The sequence below is a fragment of the Macaca fascicularis genome, chromosome 11, assembly GCF_037993035.2.
Source record: "Macaca fascicularis isolate 582-1 chromosome 11, T2T-MFA8v1.1".
NCBI lineage: Eukaryota > Metazoa > Chordata > Mammalia > Primates > Cercopithecidae > Macaca > Macaca fascicularis.
In genome coordinates, this window is record NC_088385.1 from 32396426 (window position 1) to 32415306 (window position 18881).

The following is an 18881-nucleotide window of genomic DNA, read 5'->3' on the forward strand; positions in this document are numbered from 1 at the left end:
ACAAAGAAGGCAAACAAGGAAATGTGTAAACATTGCCCAAAAATGAACTCTCAAGGTCCAGTGACCCAGGCACCTTTGTATATCAAAGTCGATACTTCCCAAAGTACGTTGCAAGAACACTTACCCACAAGTTTTCCAAATTCAAATAAGTTTGAGGAATGCCATTTATGATACACCCCTTTTGGAAACTCACAAGGCTTAGAGCAACATAAAAGCTTTGTGAAGCCCCCCAGTAAAGAAATATGTTTAACTTTTTGAAACCTAGTGCTTGTGAAATGCAGAACTGCAGAATCTTTATTTAGAGTAACCTTACTTAATGGTCTGTATGATGCTGTGACATATTTTGAGAAATGCTGGTACAAACTGCTGTAGCAGAATGAAGTTAAGAAAGGTTTTCACTTTAGGAGTTTCTATAACCTACCCCCCAAAAATCAACCCACTGTCTGGCAAACACAATTTCACTGATCTCAACTATAGTCATCACGCTACAGTTGAAACACATTTTCTGGGGCCAGGTGCGGTGACTCACACCTGTAATCCCAGCACTTTGGGAGGCTGAGGCAGGTGGATCACCTGAGGTCAGGAGTTCAAGACCATCCTGACCAACATGGTGAAACCCCATCTCTACTAAAAATACAAAAATTAGCTCGGCATGATGGCAGGCACCTGTTATCCCAGCTACTTGGAGACTGAGGCAGGAGAATCGCTTGAACCCGGGAGACAGAGGTTGCGGTGAGCCGAGACTATACCACTAAACTCCAGCCTGGGCAACAAGAGTGAAACTTGGTCTCAAAAACAAAACAAACAAACAAACAAAAACATTTTCTGCTGCTCAGCCCTTTGTAGAGATGAAGAATAGCTGATGGTCATTTTCTACATTAAAAATCACTATACCTATACATTTAGAGAACTTTGTTAAGCCATCTATCTGCATAGTCTTGACTCTAGCTGAGATAAATCCTGAGCACAGGAAGGTTTCTTGGCATCGTTAAACCATATCAGTGTTTATAAGGATAATATTCTCATGGGTAAGGTGGATGCAATGGAAGTGGAGAAAACCAAGCTCTTCAAGGCAGCCCAGGTCGTCTTATATCTTTATTCTCTATACTCTTAATGTTGTTTGAACCAATAAGTGCTCAATTAAATCTCTAATGTTTTATCTTACTGTTTACCACTATGTTTTTCCTCTCCAAATGCACTGTCCTTTACTTACATATTCCCTACATATTTCTTCTGCTTGTTTCAAAAATGTCTGTCAGTTTTTAAGATCATTTTCCATTTCCATCACACCACAGGGTATGTGGCGGCTCACTCCAGTTAGTCATGCAATTAGTCATGCCTCTGCCTACAAGAGACACAAAGTACCAGGAGCAGGCAGGCAGATGACGAAGGGAACCATCAGACACTTCCACCCCAATTCACGTGCTTTGTCAAAGCACTCTTGAAAATTTTCCCATCCTCATTGTGGTTCTCTTGGAAAAACCTGGTCACTGATTATTCATTCGTTCAACAAATATGTTTCATTGCCATCTGAAAAGATAGTCTCTTTGGGCACTGTACTTACTTAGAGGCAAACACTTAAAGAATTTAGCAATCAATCACTCCCATCTCTTTTGTATTTTCCAGGTACTAGTCTAGGCTCTTGGGAAAACATCAGTAAACAAAACAGATGAGAGAGAGAGAAAATCCTGAGGAAAAGAGAGAAAGAGACCATGAGAGAGTGAGTCAGTGAGCCTGGTAAGGGGTATCTGTTATATACAGATTGTGGGCAAGAAACGGAGTGCAATTCTAAACACAATGGTAGGCTGCACTGAGAAGGTGGCAATCAAGCAAGTCTTGGAGAAGATGAAGGAGTTGGCCACAACACTCATTGCACAGTAGAAAATGAGTTAGGAAGTAGCGAGGGAGATAATGGAGTGGGCACTGGATGGGACCAGCACATGTAGAACTTGTCAGGTCACTATAAAGGTGATGACTATTATTACTGTCAGAGAAATAAGGAGCCATCAGAAGATTTTAAACACAAGAAGGGCATGATCTGACTTACATTTTAAAGTAATCACCCTGGCCACTGTGTTGAGGACTAGACTGGACCTTGGCGCAAGGGTAGAAGCAGGAAAAATGGTTAGAAGGCTATGGCAATAATCCAAATGAGAGATGACAGTGGCTTGGACAGGGTAAAAAGCAGTGAAGGTGTTGAGAAGCCATCAGTGTCTAGATGCATTTTGAAAATATGCTTGACAGAATTTTCTTGATGGATGAAATATGAAATTCTAGACAGAGAAAGAGAAAAAAGGAAACCCCCAAAATTTTGGCTGAGGTAACTAGCAGAATGCACTGAGATGAAAAATGCTGTTGAGGCAACACACTGAATGGGTAAAGTCAGAAGTTAATTTCAGAATGTTGAATTTGAGATAATAGTATGGAGATGCATGTATATAGATGACACTTTCCTTCTTGAACAACCCTAGGTCCTACATATATTATTTCACTTATTTTTATTATATTACAGGTGAAAAATAATTTTTAATACTCATCAATGTTTTTGCTATGTAATAATGTAGACATATAAACATTAAAGCTCATATTACAAACTTGTTTTCTTTCTAATACTCTATGCTTCCTCCTTAGCCAATGCACATGTAAAAATAAGGAATTTTAGACTTTTTTTTTTTTTGATGGAGGGATGATTCTTCCCAGGGTTGTATTTATCACCCTTGCACTCCCTTTATAGGCTCCTCGGGCATTGCACTTAAGCTAATCTTAACCTAAAGAATCTGACAATCAATTGTTATAGTCTCCTCTGTGTTTTCCAACTCAGTAAACACTTTCCAGTAGGCTTTTTGTCTAAAGGGACTTGTTTTAGCTGCTTTTATCTCTGGGACTCCTAACTGCATATTTCAGGGTTTTCTCAGAACAAGATGGAAAAACGTGTGCTCCTTTAAATAGAAATGTCATGTTCTGGATGGAAATGGAAAGGACAGAATGCTTCTAGATGTTACAAAAATATCTTCTGACCTTTGCAACAGTTTAAAAGCAATCAGAAGCATTGTCTGCTAAGTGTTAAATGAGCTGTTTTTATGAAAATATGAATCATTATGAGAAATAACAAGTATAAAAATTAAGATTCCTTCTCAAAAGGTGGCATTTGCTCTGAGTAAAGGCAAATAATAATATAGACTATGAAATCTCACTGAGAATCACAAAGCATCCAAATCAGGAAAAATAAACTAAAGCTGTTAGTGATGTCTGATAGCTTCTTCTTCCATTATACATATATCTAAGACTCACTAATAAACTCAGTGAGTCTTCCAACTGAGGGGTAAATAAAAGAGGGGTAGGTAAGTCATTTTCTTATTAAATATGTAAAAACGTAATTGCCCTGTGAAGGCAAAGGAAAAGACAAAAGATTTAGTGATGTGTAAAATTTTGCCTGGCCTAGATCAAAAGCCAGGCAGAGCACTCCAGGTACAACTGAATGGTATGTTACACATGACATGAGGAAAGAGGATTTGTAAAAGTTTCAGCTCCAGAACAAGGAGAATACTTTTACAGATGCCATATTAATAATTGACAAAAAGGCAGGTCTTGGTAAGACTGCTCAAGGGCCACTGATTTTCAGGTAGCTGCTGAACAAAGGGTTGCATTTCTAGTGTCTACTTTGTTCTAATCCCTGACACTGAGGGGAATGGAGAAATCCAGCGATGGTAGCAGAATGTTTTATGAACAGCAACAACAAAAATTATTTTTTTCTTAAATCCTGCCTATTTTTGCAAAATTTTTAAATACCACTAAAGACATCCATAATCTTTCTAAAGTCTGGAGCTTTAGGTGATAGCTGCAATAGCCATTTGTAAATAAGTCACTAAATTTCCCATTCTTCCTTCCCCTTGATAAGTGTTCAGTTTTAACAGAGTGATTTTATGTTATATTCTGCTCTTCTGTTACATTTGAACATACTAACTTCCCAAACTATGCTTCTGCACTTAAACTCTGCATTTAAAAACGTGTTACTACTATTACCTCTTATGTCAAGAAGTTAAAGAAGCTCCCTGTCACTCAAGGTAGAGGATGAAGGGAGGTGGAGAGGAGAGCATTAACTTTTATAAGCAACAGTAATATCAAACATAGATTCTGGTCATGGAAGCATGGCTGGACTTTGATATGTACCGACTCAAGAAAAGGCAGTCAACTGGAGTTCTTTTCATAAAGGCTGATATTCCTACAAAATGGAGACAGGATCCCTCATTGTACTCCTGGGTTTAAGCTGTGACAATTTCATGATGCTGGAACAACACAGGGCTCCTCATGTGCTGGCCTCCGTACTGAGTGTTTCATGTGGCTTGCCCTGGTCCAACCACAGTTGGTGCAGGGAGGATCAGAGAGGGGGCTCACGCAGCTGTGCAGTGGCAGAGTCTGGCCTCAGACTCAGGTTAGTGCTAATCACTCCCCTCCACAACCTCCCTTCCTCCCACCCTCGGGACTATCATTCTGGAATCTGGGCAACACAACTCTACATCAATGCAGGGGCCACCCCAACACAGTGGGGACTGACTTCCGCTTGAGGTTGGTAGTAAATTTGAAGTGAACTAAACGAATTATTGAATTTACTGTGAAACTACCAAATGAAATCAAATGACAATCACAAGTCTGATACAGTATGTATCACATATGGCAAAGCAATGACATAAAAGTATATGGGAAGGTCAGTACAATGGATATTTGGATATGTTCCAGTTTAAAATGAGGTACAGATCCAACTTCTCTATTTTCTAACACTGCATCAAATGAAGTGGTCAGCTCATTTTCAAACTCTCATCAGAAAGATGATACGAAGGAAAATCTCACCTTTGGAGCATGGCTGATGGGCCCAAGTTGTCTAAAACTACTGAGCTGGAAAACTGCGACCCACAGAGCAGAACATTATCAGCACAGGAAAAAGGTGGCAGGTGGAGAAGCCAGCTGAGAGCAGGAAGAAGAGGCTGCATCAACTGGGCTGGTCAAGTCTCAGACAGAACAGCATCTCATACGATGGCTACTCTGATGGCACTAGTGGTCAGGGTGAGAAGGACCACGGCAAGGCATCATCAGGGTCCATTTATCGAATACTGCAGTGGTCTCAAAGCAGAACAAGCTGGATGGGTTGTAAATGGGCTAGAAAGATTGGACGTATAAGAGCATGAAGAGGATTTGCATGAATTGAGGTTACAAAAAGAATAGAGAATGTGCTGTTTGTAGAGAATGGGAACTGAAAAAAGGAATGTAGTCCTGAGGGAAAAAGAAAAATCCGTGGTGGCATAAAGCCATTCACTATTAAATGCAATCTTCATTCCCCAAGTTCAATTTTATTTTACCATTCAGTATATTAAAACATGATGCTCATTTTACCAGGTTTCATAACTGCTATTCTGGAATTTAGTGATCCTTGTGCCATAATACCATAACCTATTATTTGGCTGAGCTAAATGCAAATAATTTCCAGCAATCAGCAAGTGTGTTCAGTTCAATCATATGGATCTATGGTAGTACAATGTTGTACCCCAGGGATTGAAAAATGTATGTGACAATGATGAAACTGAATAGCTGTGAAAGACTGCATGGGCAGCAAAGCTCTAAATATTTACTACCTTGTTCTTTCTTTTAAAAAAGTTTGCCATTTCTTGGTCTATCCTATTGTATTGTGTTTATTCCCATAAGCTGCTCCAAGTCCCTTTTGGAATGAGGCGAAGATGCCAATAAGCAAATAATCACTTTCCAATAGTGGCTCTTGTTTTGATCTTACCTTCTTGTTGAGACGTGTGGGAATTTTATTTAAAGAGAGATCACAGGCTGACAGTCTCTGCTTATCAGCTCTGTGTGGTGTTGTGGTGAGTAGGTTGATGGGGGCTGTGACATGGACCAGCATGGAGGTAAATTCAGAGCGAGGCTGAGAACAGGCATGAAGGGAGATCCCTGAGATGACGAAGGCTCTCCCTGAGTGCGGAGCGGCATTAGCCCTACCCCACCCCCACCCTCCATTTCCACCAAGTTGTTGCGAGTAGTTACCTCTACCAGTCCGGCTGCAGATTTTTCCCCACATGGACATGAAAATTTGGCTTGTTTCCCAGGGCTCAGTGCTGCAGCCTGTGATTTGTGTTGGTTGCAAAACTACCACCCTACTAAAAATTTAAAAAACAAATAAAAACCAAAACCCTCAAACGTATACCTGTGAGGTGAGGGGAGGGGAGAGACAGGACTTCCACCGCCTAATGTTCATTCTCAAAAGACATCTCATGATTGAGGCGATTACTAAGAATGTCAGGTATCAGTAGCCCCCTTCTTTTTCTCTCATGTTTTCCTTTTACAAGTATCCTACAAGATTACGAAAGGTATAAAAATACCTTAAAATCTCAAGACACTCTGTGAGAATGTAATAAAGAACCAATACCAAATAAATTACTCTTAAATATAATTTAATGGTGTTTCCTCTGTAATGCAGGGAAACCACATTAGAGAACATGGGAAATTGGGAACTATAAAGAATAGGACTGACTAATGGTATTAACTCCTCTAAATAATCCAAATTAGACTGGCTGCTTTCCTGATATATGTCACTTTTTATTGCAAGTCAACAGTCTGACATAAAGTCTGTAAGAGTCATAAAGAAAAACCCAAGTGCATTTTCAGCCATGGTTCTCCTGGGGCATACACACTCACTATTCATAGCAAATAATGGAATATTCAGCCTTTGTGGCTTAAATATCCATTATCTCTTACCGTACATACATTCCCACAGAGTGATTACCCTCATCACGAAGGGTCAGAGCAAATTAGTTCACTTTAAAATTCATGGTTAAAAACAACTCGAGCCAATAAGAAATTTCTAGATTATTCTCTACATTATGTAATATAAGTTCAAATGACTTTCTAGAGAATGAATGGTGTGTGAATAGAAGGAGGAGACGAAGGAGAGGCACAGAATGAGATAAATTCTACTCTTAAATTCTCAAAGATGCCAACTGAGCTCTTCCGTGATAAATAATAAACTACTCCACAAGGTCTTAAATTTCGTATGCCCTGAAAACAGGACAAACTAGAAACAATCTCTAAATTCATTGTGTGGTTATTTCTAGAGAAAGGAACATTTAGATTCTGTATTCTGCCTCTCCCACTCAATTCTGGACAAGATCTTGTCAAAAGTGAAACATCTACTCTTTGAGTTGCTTACCCACAGAAACAGTTCAACTAGATATGGAAGTGGCCCGGAATAGTCTGAAGTATGTAATGGTGTCTAACATAACTTACTTCTAAAAAAGAAAGAATTCGTTTTTGTTTTCCATAATTATAAAAATGTAGAGGAACAGGTATTCAACAGAGGCCTATGAAAAGCAGGTTGTGGGGGTTGGTTTTGGCAGATGACACACCTGCTGTTTTACATGACTTAATTTGTCTTATATGACTTAATTTGTAGTTTTATAAAGTTAATTATTGAAATGCTAATAAAATGCAATAAGTAAAATACAAATGTATTAGGAAAGAGTATGCTCCCACCTCCACCTATCAGGTGTCCTGGTTGATGATAAAATAGGAAGCAAGAAGAAGGTTTTTGGTAAATTGGAGAAGAAACAAAGATCATAAGCATATATATTGGCCAAAATGACGCAACAAAAGCTGGTTAATATTAGTAAAAGAGGATGGGCGCTGTGGCTCACACCTGTAATCCCAACACTTTGAGAGGCTGAGGCAGGTGGGTCACGAGGTCAGGAGCCTGAGACAAGCCTGGCCAACTTGGCGAAACCCTGTCTCTACTGAAAATACAAAAATTAACCAGGCGCATTGGCGGTTGCCTGTAATTCCATCTACTCGGGAGGCTGAGGCAGGAGAATTGCTTGATCCCAGGAGATGGAGGTTGCAGGCAGCCGAGATCGTGCCACTACACTCTAGCCTGGGTGACAGAGCAAGACTCTGGCTCAAAAAATAAATAAATAAAATAAAATAAAAGCAAGATATGCATGTCTTACGAATCTCTAGTGACTCTAAGGCTGTTCTTTTCCTTCAGTCCCCACCTCCTATGCTCCACGGACACACACAAAAGCAGCTAAAGGACCTGAATTCTCTTTTTTTTTTTTTTTTTTGAGACGGAGTCTCTGTTGCCCTGGCTGGAGTGCAGTGACACAATCTCGGCTCACTGCAACTTCTACCTTCCAGGTTCAAGTGATTCTCGTGCCTCAGCCGTCTCAGCAGCTGGGATTACAGGCACCCACCGTCATGCCCAGCTACTTTTTATATTTTTAGTAAAGACAGGGTTTCACCATGTTGCCCAGGCTGGTCTCAAACTCCTGACCTCAGGTGATCCACCCGCCTTGGCCTCCCAAAGTGCTGGGATTACAAGCGTGAGCCACTGTGCCCGGCAAGGACCTGAATTCCTTCCTCTAGTCTTATTTCCTCCCCTGGCCTGGGCCCACCAAGAAGAAAACTAAACAAAACAGAGCGAGAAGCCAACTGGAAGAAGTATGGCAAAAGAAAGGACAGTAGGCGAAGGCTTAAAAAGATGTAAGTTTGATACTGTTTGGGTGCATGGTATCACACACCGTATCGCACACACTCACTCCTTAATCGCGCTGATATCAACTCATATGGCTGTACCCTGCCCACTTGGCTCCAGTCATCTCAGCCTCCTTACTGTCTATGACGGGTCCAGTACTTTCCTGCCTCAGGGCCTCAGCACTGGCTTTCCCTGCTCTTGGAATGCTCTTCCCCAAACAGCCACATGACTCACCCTTTCACTTCCTTTATGTCTCTGCTCCAATATCGCCTTATCTGTGCGGTGATGTGAGACCTCTTCACATCACCTAATATTTGACATATCAAGACATATTTTTAGTGTTTAAGTGTAAGCTCCATGCAGGTGGGACTTTCATTTTGTTCACTGTGCTAATCACAGCAACCAAAAGGCACTCAATCAATACTAAGACAAGGACAGAGGAAAAAGTAGTGATGCTACAAAGAACGTATTCTCCTTTCAATATAAGCCAAGGTTGTTTTTTATGATTGAGAATCAATCAAAGGTGAAAATAAAAGATAGATTTCCCATGACTCTCTGGACTCACTGCATACGCTTGTTCATCCGGTATTTTTTTCTGGGTAATATATAGCTTCACTATCTCAAGATTTATGGATATAATCAGGGATTATAAAATAATTTCAGCTCGATACTTGCTGATTCAGTACACAACTCATTTGGAAATATTTCAGGTGGACAGACTTGTGCTTATTCTGCTGACATTATTATAAACATTTCATCTATTGTTTCTTTTTAACACAGAACAAAGTCCATAAAGCATGACACCTATGTTCATAAAAGTTTAATCCTCCTGTTTACTGCCTCAGAGTCAAAGCCCTTACCATCATGTCCTTAGTAATTCATCATCGCACACACACAAAACAGGATTATTCCCACTTCGAGAGGTTACTAACTAGTTGGAGAACCTGACTCTAAGGCCTGATTCCTATCTCCCTTCTGGTGTGGAAGCAGATCAAGAAAAGTGAAACCAGGCCACAAAAACATGAGCAAAGCTCTGTCTCCAACCTCTGAAAGAAGAACATGTGGAGAGTGTAAGTGGACAAGAATTGTCAGAGGCTCTAGTTAATCGATTGCAAGAATTTTCAAGATGAAAGCCACCACAGAAGGGTTCAATCTTAACTATCCCCACAGCTGGAATGCTCTGCTAATTTTTAAGGATGCATTAAAGTGATTATGAAGCAAACTCCCTGAAAGAAAAGGATTAACAGCCTTTCACAGAGGAAGCTTCCATTCATTCATCATGTTATCAATGACACTCTGGGGAGGGCCAAGACTTGCCTGTGTGCGAGGCCTACGGCCATCATGAGAGGTTATGTTTAACACACTTGACCGAGATGACGGTCTGTGGGGAGTCCCCAGTCTCCTTAATTAGCTGGGAAAAAGTCAAGAAAAACCCTTTCCGATATACCCATTCAGGCTCCACTATATGTGCTCCTGCAGATCAGTTACAATACAGCAGGCACGCCAAACCGTGAGCTAAGGTCAGATAATAATAAAACAAACCTCATACTCAACCCCAAATATTTCATGCAGCTGTTGAGCATGGTGCTTTTCAAGTCTTTAGATACACGTCTTACAAGAAAAGATTTTCTAGACTAAAATCTGATTAAACGGAATTGCTAACTTTTTGCAGTTTTATTCATTTAGATAATAGATACTGAGTGGCAAATTTAGACAATAAATAAATAAAATTTAGGTAATAAATATTGACTGGGCAAGTTCCTAGTGATAGAAGTATGGCAGTGAACAAGACACAAAAAAATATTTGTCCTCATGGGGCTCATGCCCTGGTTGGCAGAAATAGGCATTAAGTAAAATAACCAAACTATATAGTATTTTAGAACTTGAAGTTTAAGTGAAGGGAGTTAAAAAGTAAAAGGAAGATAAAGAAAGGAGTAGAGAGTATATGACTACCTTTTAAATAGGATGGTTAAAGTAGGCCTTACTAACAAGGTGAAATTTGAGCTCAAGTTTATGTAACTAATTCGCATGCCAGAGTTTCTTGAGGATGGTTATTTACATGATCCTTGCTTTATAAAATTCATTTACAACAAGATGTATCACATGGTTACTTTAAAATAAGGTGTTTGGGGGGAAAGAATACCTTCTTCAAAAAATGATGCAGAGAAAACTGGATAAGCACATGCAAAAGAATGAAGTTGGATCCCTACTTCACTGCACACCCAAAGATTAACTCAAAATGAATCAATGACCTAAATATAAAAGCTAACACCACAAAACTCTTAGAAGAAAACAGTCGTAAATCTTGATGACCTTGAATTTGGCCATGCATTTTTAGATTTGACAGTAAAAGCATGATAGAAAAAGAAAAGCATTGCTAAACTGGATTTCACAAAACTTAAAAACTTTTGGTCAGGCATGGTGGCTCATGCCTGTAATCCCAGCACTTTGGGAGGCCATGGCAGGTGGGTCACCTGAGGTCTGGAGTTCAAAACCAGCTTGGCCAACATAGCAAAACCCTGTCTCTACTAAAAATATAAAAAATGAGCTGAGCGTGGTGGAAGGTGCCTGTAATCCCAGCTACTCAGGAGGCTGAGGCAGGAGAATCGCTTGAACCTGAGAGGCAGACATTGCAGTGAACTGAGATCGTGCCATTGCACTCCAGTCTAGGCAACAAGGGCGAAACTCCATCTCAAAAAAAAAAAAAAATTAAAAACTTTTGTGCATCAAAGGACATTATCAAGAATGTAAAAGGCCAAGCTATGGAATGATAGACAGTATTTGCAAATCAAATATCTTTTAGGGATTTAATATCCTGAATATATAAATAACTCTTACAACTCAACAACAAAAAGACAACCCAATTAAAAAGTGGGCAAAGGACCTAACTAGACATTTCTCCAGAGAAGATATAATGAGGATGACCAATAAACATGTGAAAGGATGCTCAACTTCATTGATCATTAAGGAAATGCAAATCACAACAACAATAAGTTACCTCTTCAGACTCAGTAGGATAGCTTTAATTAAAATAACAAAAGATAAATAACAAGTGTTGGTTGGGATGCAGAGAAATATGAGCTCTTGTACATTGCTGGAGGGAATGCAACACGGTGCAGCCACTATGGAAGTTTGTCATTTCTTCAAAAAGTTAAAAGTTGAATTACTTTATGACTCAGTAATTCCACTCCTAGTTATATGCTCTAGAGAAATGAAAATATATATCCACAAAGAAACTTGTACACAAATATGTACAGTAGTGTTATTTTTAGTAGTCCAAAAAGAAAAAAAAAACATTGAAAGTAGGAAAACATTGAATGTCCATCTATGAATAAATGGATAAGCAAATTGTGGTATATGCTAAAGGTATTAATTATTCTGGTACATTTACTTAAATTACTTGAATATAAGTTAAAAACATTTGAAAAACAGCAGATGTAAAAAGATCACTTTAATCTTCTTGTTATTTCTTAAAGCAGAAAATACGATTCTCATGTGAAAGATGCCCTCCCCATACCAAAAAGATGCAGCTTCCTTATCCTCAAAGATGAGAAATATAACCGGAGAGAATCATGTACAGACCTTGTTAAAGTAACTGTTATCTTCTAAGCTTCCCCACATAATTTAGTTATACCTTCACTATTTACTATTCTTTGTCCAATCCAATTTATAAGTAACAGACTTCAACTGCTTCTTTGACTCTTTAATTCTTTATGAGGGCACCTGTGACATGTAAAACTTGTATTAAATAAATGTATATGTTTTTGCCCATTTATCTTATGTCAATTTAATTATTGAACATACGCAGGACCCTAAGTGGATGGAGGTGGAGTTTTTCTGCCCCTACATTACATACAATGGAATATGACTCAGCCATGAGAAGGAACAGCGTGCTACAACTTCAGTGAATGTCAAGAATATGGTGCTAAGTGAAAGAAGCCAGACATAGAAGATCACATGTTTTATTACTCCTGTAAACAAAAAATAAAATTGTAAGGCCTTCAGCCATCTGAACGGACCCCTCCTCTTGCTCAAGGGGTTTCCAGAGTTACCTGAAAATCTAGTTCAGGCCATGATGAAAGAGCGGGTTGGACATACCGCATTATACCCCACCAGCACTAACATCAACATAGACTTCATAAGAAACATTTACAGTCTATTCTCTCTAAAGCCTGCTACTTGGAGGCTTCATCTGCATGGTAAAAACAAGGTCTCTACAACCCTCTATTGTAACCCAGGCATTCCTTTCTTTTTACATTTTATTATTATTATTATTATTATTATTATTATTATTATTTTGAGACAGACTTCGCTCTGTCACCCAGGCTGGAGTGCAATGGTGTGATCTCGTCTCACTGCAACCTCCACCTCCTGGGTTCAAGAGATTCTTCCACCTTAGCCTGACAAGTAGCTAGAACTACAGGCGCATACCACCATGCCCGGCTAATTTTTGTTTTTTTAGTAGAGATGGGGTTTCGCCATGTTGGCCAGGCTGGTCTTGAACTCCTGGCCTCAAGTTTTCTGCTCGCCTCGGCCTCCCAAAGTGCTGGGGTTACAGGCATCAGGGACCGTGCCTGGCCTCAGGCATTCCTTTCTATTGATAATAACTCTTTCAACAAATTGCCAATCAGAAAATTTTTAAAGCTACCTATGACCTGGACGTGCCTCCACCCTTCAAGTTGTTCTGCCCTTCCATATCAAGCCAATGTATGTTTTACATGTATGATTGATGTCTCAGGTCTCCCTAAAATGTACAAAAGCGAGCTGTACCCCTACCACATAGGGCACTTGTAGTCAGGACCTCCTGAGGCTGTGTCACAGGTGTGTCCTTCACCTTGGCAAAATAAACTTTCTAAATTGGCTGAGGCCAGTCTCGGACATTTTGGGGTCACCCTCCTTTTATATTCTATACCCAGAATAGGCAAATTAATAGAGACAGAAAGCAAATTAAAGGTTATCAGGGGATGGAGGAGGGGAAAGCTGAGAGTGATTACTTAATAAGTATGCGGTTGTTTTATGGGGTAATGAAAAAGCTTTGAAACTAGAAAGTGCTGGCAGTTGTATAACACTGTAAATACACTAAATGCCACTAAATTGTACTCTTTAAAATAGTTAATTGTATGTTATATAACTTTCACTTCAATTTTTAAAAGGTGTTTTAATCATGCAAATTTTTTTCATTCAATTTTCAGGACTGTCCTTATGTTTTATGTTTAAATTTCAGTTCTGTATTCATTCCAGACTTTTACCTATTTGCAGTATTTCATCATTTTTTATACTTTATTGAGGTAAAGTTACCATACAACAAATTCACCCATTTTAAGTATATATTTTGGTGAGTTTCACTACCACAGTCATATTTTAAAAAGCATAAAACACCTCAAAATATTATTTCAAGTTATAGTCAACCTCCAACCCCACATGTGTTCTGTCATTACGCCTTTTTTAGAATTTCACATGAATGGAATCATATAGGGTATTTAGTTTGTTTTTATGCTGCTATGAAGAAATACCCAAGACTAGGTAATTTATAAAGAAAACAGGTTTAATTGACTCACAGTTCTGCATGGCTGGGGAGGTCTCAGGAAATTTATAATCATAGTGGAAGGTGAAGAGGAAGCAGGGACCTTGGGCAGCAGGAGACAGAATGAGTGCTGAGCAAAGGGAGAAAAACCCCTTATAAAACCAAAAGATCTCATGAGAACTCTCTCACTATCACAAGAACAGCATGTGGGTAACTGCCCCCATGAGTCAATTATCTCTCACAGGGTCCCTCCCATGACATGTGGGGATTATGGGGACTATAATGCAAGATGAGATTTGGGTGGGGACACAGCCAAACCATATCATATAGCATACACTCTTATATGTCTGGTTTCTTTCATTTAGCACCATGTTCATTCATGTCCGTCCACATTGTTTTATGTATTCGTAGTTTGTTCCTTAAAATTTCTGAATAATTGATGACACTGAGTTTGTCCAATTGCATGTTAGGTCATTGGATTTTTCCCAATTTGTCTGATATTATAAATAAAGCTGTATGAATATTCACGGACAAGATATTCATGTGGACATGTTTTCATTTCTTTTCAGTAGGTGGAAATGGATAGATCTGTTTAATTTTATGTTTAACTTTTTAAGAAACTTCCAAATTTTTCCAAAGTGTCTGTATCATTTTTTATTCCCATCAGTAATGTATGAGGATTCCAGTTGCTCCACATTGGCCAATACTCAGTGTTGGGAATCTTTTCAATGATAGTCATTATAGTGAGAGTATAATGGTATCTCTTTGTGGATTTAATTTGAAGTTCCCTAATGACTAATGATGCTGAGCATCTTTTCATGTATTTGTTAAAAAAATTTTGCATATCTTCTTCTGTGAAGTGTCCACTTGAATCTTTTCTCCATTTTAGTTTTTGTCTTCTTATTATTGCGTTTTAAGAGCACTTCAAATATTCCAGATACAAGGCCTTTGTAGATTTATGCTTTACAAATATTTTCTCCCAATTTGTGGCTTGCCTCTTCATTTAATTCACATTATCTTTTGATGAAAAGAATATTTAATTTTGAAGATGTCCAATTTATCAACTTTTTCTTTTACAGTTTTCACATTAAATGTTCTAAGAAATATTTGCTTAAGTCAAATTCACAAAGATTTTCTCCTTTTCTTTTAGAAATTATGGTGTAATTTACTTTTTTGTTTAGGGCTATGATCCACTTAGAATTAATTTCTGTATACTGTATAATGTAAGGATTAAGATTCATATTTTTTCCTTACAGATATTCAGTTACATTTTTAAAAGACCATTTTTTCTCCATTGAATTACTTTGATAACTATGTCAAAAATCAGTTGATCCCATTAGTGTGGATTTAGCCCTGAATTCTCAATTCTATTCCATTACCTATTGACATTAAAAAAAAAAAAATGAGTTTGGTCACACACTCCTGTTTCTTCGCATATCTAGTAATCTTTGGTTAAACTGGGTGTTGCGTGTCATACATTGTAGGGACCCTAGATTCTATTTTGTTCTTCTGAAATTGTTGGTTTTCCTGTTTGAATACATTTGATGAGCCTCCATAGACTCAAACTGGAAAATCTGTTTCTCTGCAGAATGCTGAAATTATTACTCAGTTCTTTTCTTCTTTTGCCTGGATTTCTGGGGATCTCTCTTGTGCCAACATGGCTTTGTGATCAGTCAATGATTTGGGCAGAGGTTATACATGGATAACTCACGCCAGTGAATTTCCCAATCTCTGCTGCTCAACTTGTGTATGTGCTGAAGAATGCATAAACTTGCAGCAAATAAGTCTCCCAGAGCTTTTAATTTTGCTTGTGCATATGTCGTTTAACAGCCATGAATGCATGGAGAGTATATTACCTCTGCTCTTCTATATTTCTCTTGCTTCCAAAACTTTCCCTTAAATTTTTACTGCCCTGTTTCTTTCCCAAATCAAATTTTTCCAAAATTGTAAAACTTTCCAAAGTTTACCAGCCAATTCCAACCAGTAAACTTATGGATTTTTACTGCTAGATCTGACAGGATGGAGAGAACTCACCTTCAGGTAAAAGCATCTTATCCAATGGAGTAGCAGTTTTTCATAAGTAAACATTTTCAAGTTTTTTGCTGAAATGATTTGTCTGTGTCACCACCCAAATCTCATCTCGAATTGTAGTTCCCATAATTCCCACATGTTGTGCGGACCAAGTGGAGATAATTAGATCATGGGGGCAGTTTCCCCCATTCTGCTCTTTGTGATAGTGAGGTAGTTCTCACTAGATATGATGGTTTTATAAGGGACTTTCCCCTTCACTGGACACTCATTATTCTCTCTCCTGCCGCCTTGTGAAGAAGGACATGTTTGCTTCCCCTTCTGCCCTGACTGTAAGTTTCCTAAGGCCTCCCCAGCCCTGTATAACTGTGAGCTAACTAAACCTCTTTCCTTTATAAATTATTCAGTCTCAGGTATGTCCTTATAGCAGCATGAGAATGAACTAGAATATTTGCCTTTGGTCTTTGGTCATTTTTGAAATAGTTGTATTTAATAATTTTGTAGTTTTATACTTTTGGGGGAGGTAGTGGGAGAAATGACCCAACTACCTCTGGCATTCATTTATGAAAGTAGAGTCTTAACCACATTTTAAGCATTTATAAATAGGTTATTTACCACAATTTCATTTATCATTATATTAAATCAAATAAATTACTTTGAAAATTAGCCAACCACAGCAGTAACTTCTCATTTACAAACATCAAGCTTCAGATCAATACAGGGTTAGTAGAAACAGTCAAAAAATCTATAAAGTGGCCATGGTATATTATTACCAGCTACAAAACATTTAAATACACAAAGAGAGGAGATTCAATGTACACCCAGACCACCTGCACAAAAAAGAACATTATGGGCATAGAATATCTGTCTTCAAATGCGAGTTCATTCTATTTTTGAAAAAATTACCTTAAAGGCTGCTAAGCAGTGCAGGCTCAATAAGGCCATCACAACTGCCAGAAGGATGGTGGCTAAGTTCCGCATGTCCCATATGGTCTCCACCAAAGGAATACTGCCGACCTGCCAGTCATAGCACAGGGTCACAGGTGCAAGCAGAAGCCACACGTTGAACGCTAAGAGGTAGGAATAGGTGAGGAATCTATAAAGAGAAGAAGAATCACTGAAACACTGCTCCAGAACCATGATATTCTGTAAGCATTCAGTCACCATAATTTTATTAAATAGCATTTCTACCCAGTCAATGTTATCTTGGAGGAGAAGACAATGGAAGATGGAAAGCCATTTACTCATTTATTTATTAAATTGATAGATTTGGGATATATCTAATAGGTTCTAGCCACTCTGAGGTGCTGACCTTTTAATGGTAAACAAATACAGATACAGTTTCCATGACATATATTTTAGAATTATCATACAAATAAATATATTACAACCAGAAATAAATGCTATGAAGGAAATGTCTGACAAAAGCACATGACAGAAATGTCACTGTTTCAGACATGATTCCTTGGATAAGAGACATTTGAACTGTCCCTTATTAATAGTGCCCAGAATCCCGCAGTAGATTTGAAAATATTTCATCATTTTTATAATACACTGATATATATTGAGTTATTTCAAAAAATCAAAGTATTTGTGGTATGGAGCTAATACCTCTTACTCACACACTGAGGGGCCAGGACTTGGTAGGAGGGAAACTGCAGGTGTCCTTGATGACAAGGACAGCCAGGTGGACAGAGGGACAATGGATGGAGGAGGTGGTATGCCTGTTTCCTGGCTGCAACTAGGCACTAAGGTAAAGTGGAAGGCATTCTACTTGTTTGCCTCATTTTGGGGATAGAGAAAATTGAATTTATTTAAATTCATTCATTCAATACATTCATTAAGCAATGTTCTAGACCCTTGAGAACTGCACATAGCAACTTTGTTGAATCTAGGAGATGATCAAACTCTAGCATTGCCTCAGCATAAGGCTGTGTCCCTGGGATGACCCCAGCCTCTCATTAAAATGCTTACCTGAGAAATGCTGTCAGGAGAATTTATTCTTTGCTCTAGTCAACACCTAACAACAGGCCCCCAACATCCTTTTCTTACAGCATTTACAAAAATGTGCTTACGACTGTGGATACTTATCTCTTACAACACAGAAGCATCTCTGTCAAGGACCCGAGAGCCATTTCTATGAAATGTAATCATCAGGAAGGACAGGCCTCTGTCTCCCAATCTCTGGGAGCACAGAATTTTAACTTTGGTAACTGTCAGCCAGCGGACACAGCTGGCCTCATCGCATCTACAGGGATCAACGCTCTGTAAGTCTTCACCTCTCTGACTCTACTGAGCCCCACACTCCACCCACTCCCTCACCCTCCCTTTGAAAGGCCCAGTCACCTCTGCAAAAATCAGAATGAAGCTCTGCTCCTTCCCCTACTGTCAGTAGTGATGGAGTGAAATCTGTGTTCACCACTTCAGCACATATCTGACTGTGTTTGTCAACTTACTTGGAATTAAACAGAAGAATTAGATGAATTCCTTGTCCTCAAGGAATGTATAATCCAATAGTGAAAATAGGACACACTGAATTAAACAGGCAGAAGGAAACAGATGAACACCGTAAGAGTACAGAGTGTGAAGAGAGGTTCTCCCTCATTTGTCAGGCTTTTTTAGAGGGAATCTTGGATTGGCGAAGACATTAGATGAGATAATTTCCAAGTTACTTTCTAGTGCGAAGCATCAGTTGACCCTGAATTCCTGTCAACAAATAGCTACTGGTTTAAAGCACCTCAGTTCTCTCCTCCCCTCCCCTCTTACTGTTTGAAGGTCAGTGGTGGAAAGGAAAATCATCCACAG

The 18881-nt window shown here is 38.8% G+C and overlaps 1 protein-coding gene across 10 annotated transcripts in view; it reads right to left on the minus strand.

The window, feature by feature from the left end:
* TMTC1 (transmembrane O-mannosyltransferase targeting cadherins 1) overlaps positions 1-18881 on the minus strand; it is a 285851-nt gene that overhangs the window by 116108 nt on the left and 150862 nt on the right. For 9 of the 10 annotated variants that reach the window (XR_012420102.1, XM_065523950.1, XM_005570472.4 and 6 more), the window contains one exon: positions 16983-17172. Coding sequence is in view for 8 of the 10 variants with exons in the window: in XM_065523950.1 (XP_065380022.1) it covers positions 16983-17172 (190 nt within the window). In the remaining 2 variants the exon portion in view is untranslated. Of the gene's footprint in view, positions 1-16982; positions 17173-18881 lie in introns of those variants that run through there. The other variant, XM_074006517.1, reaches the window with a different exon arrangement.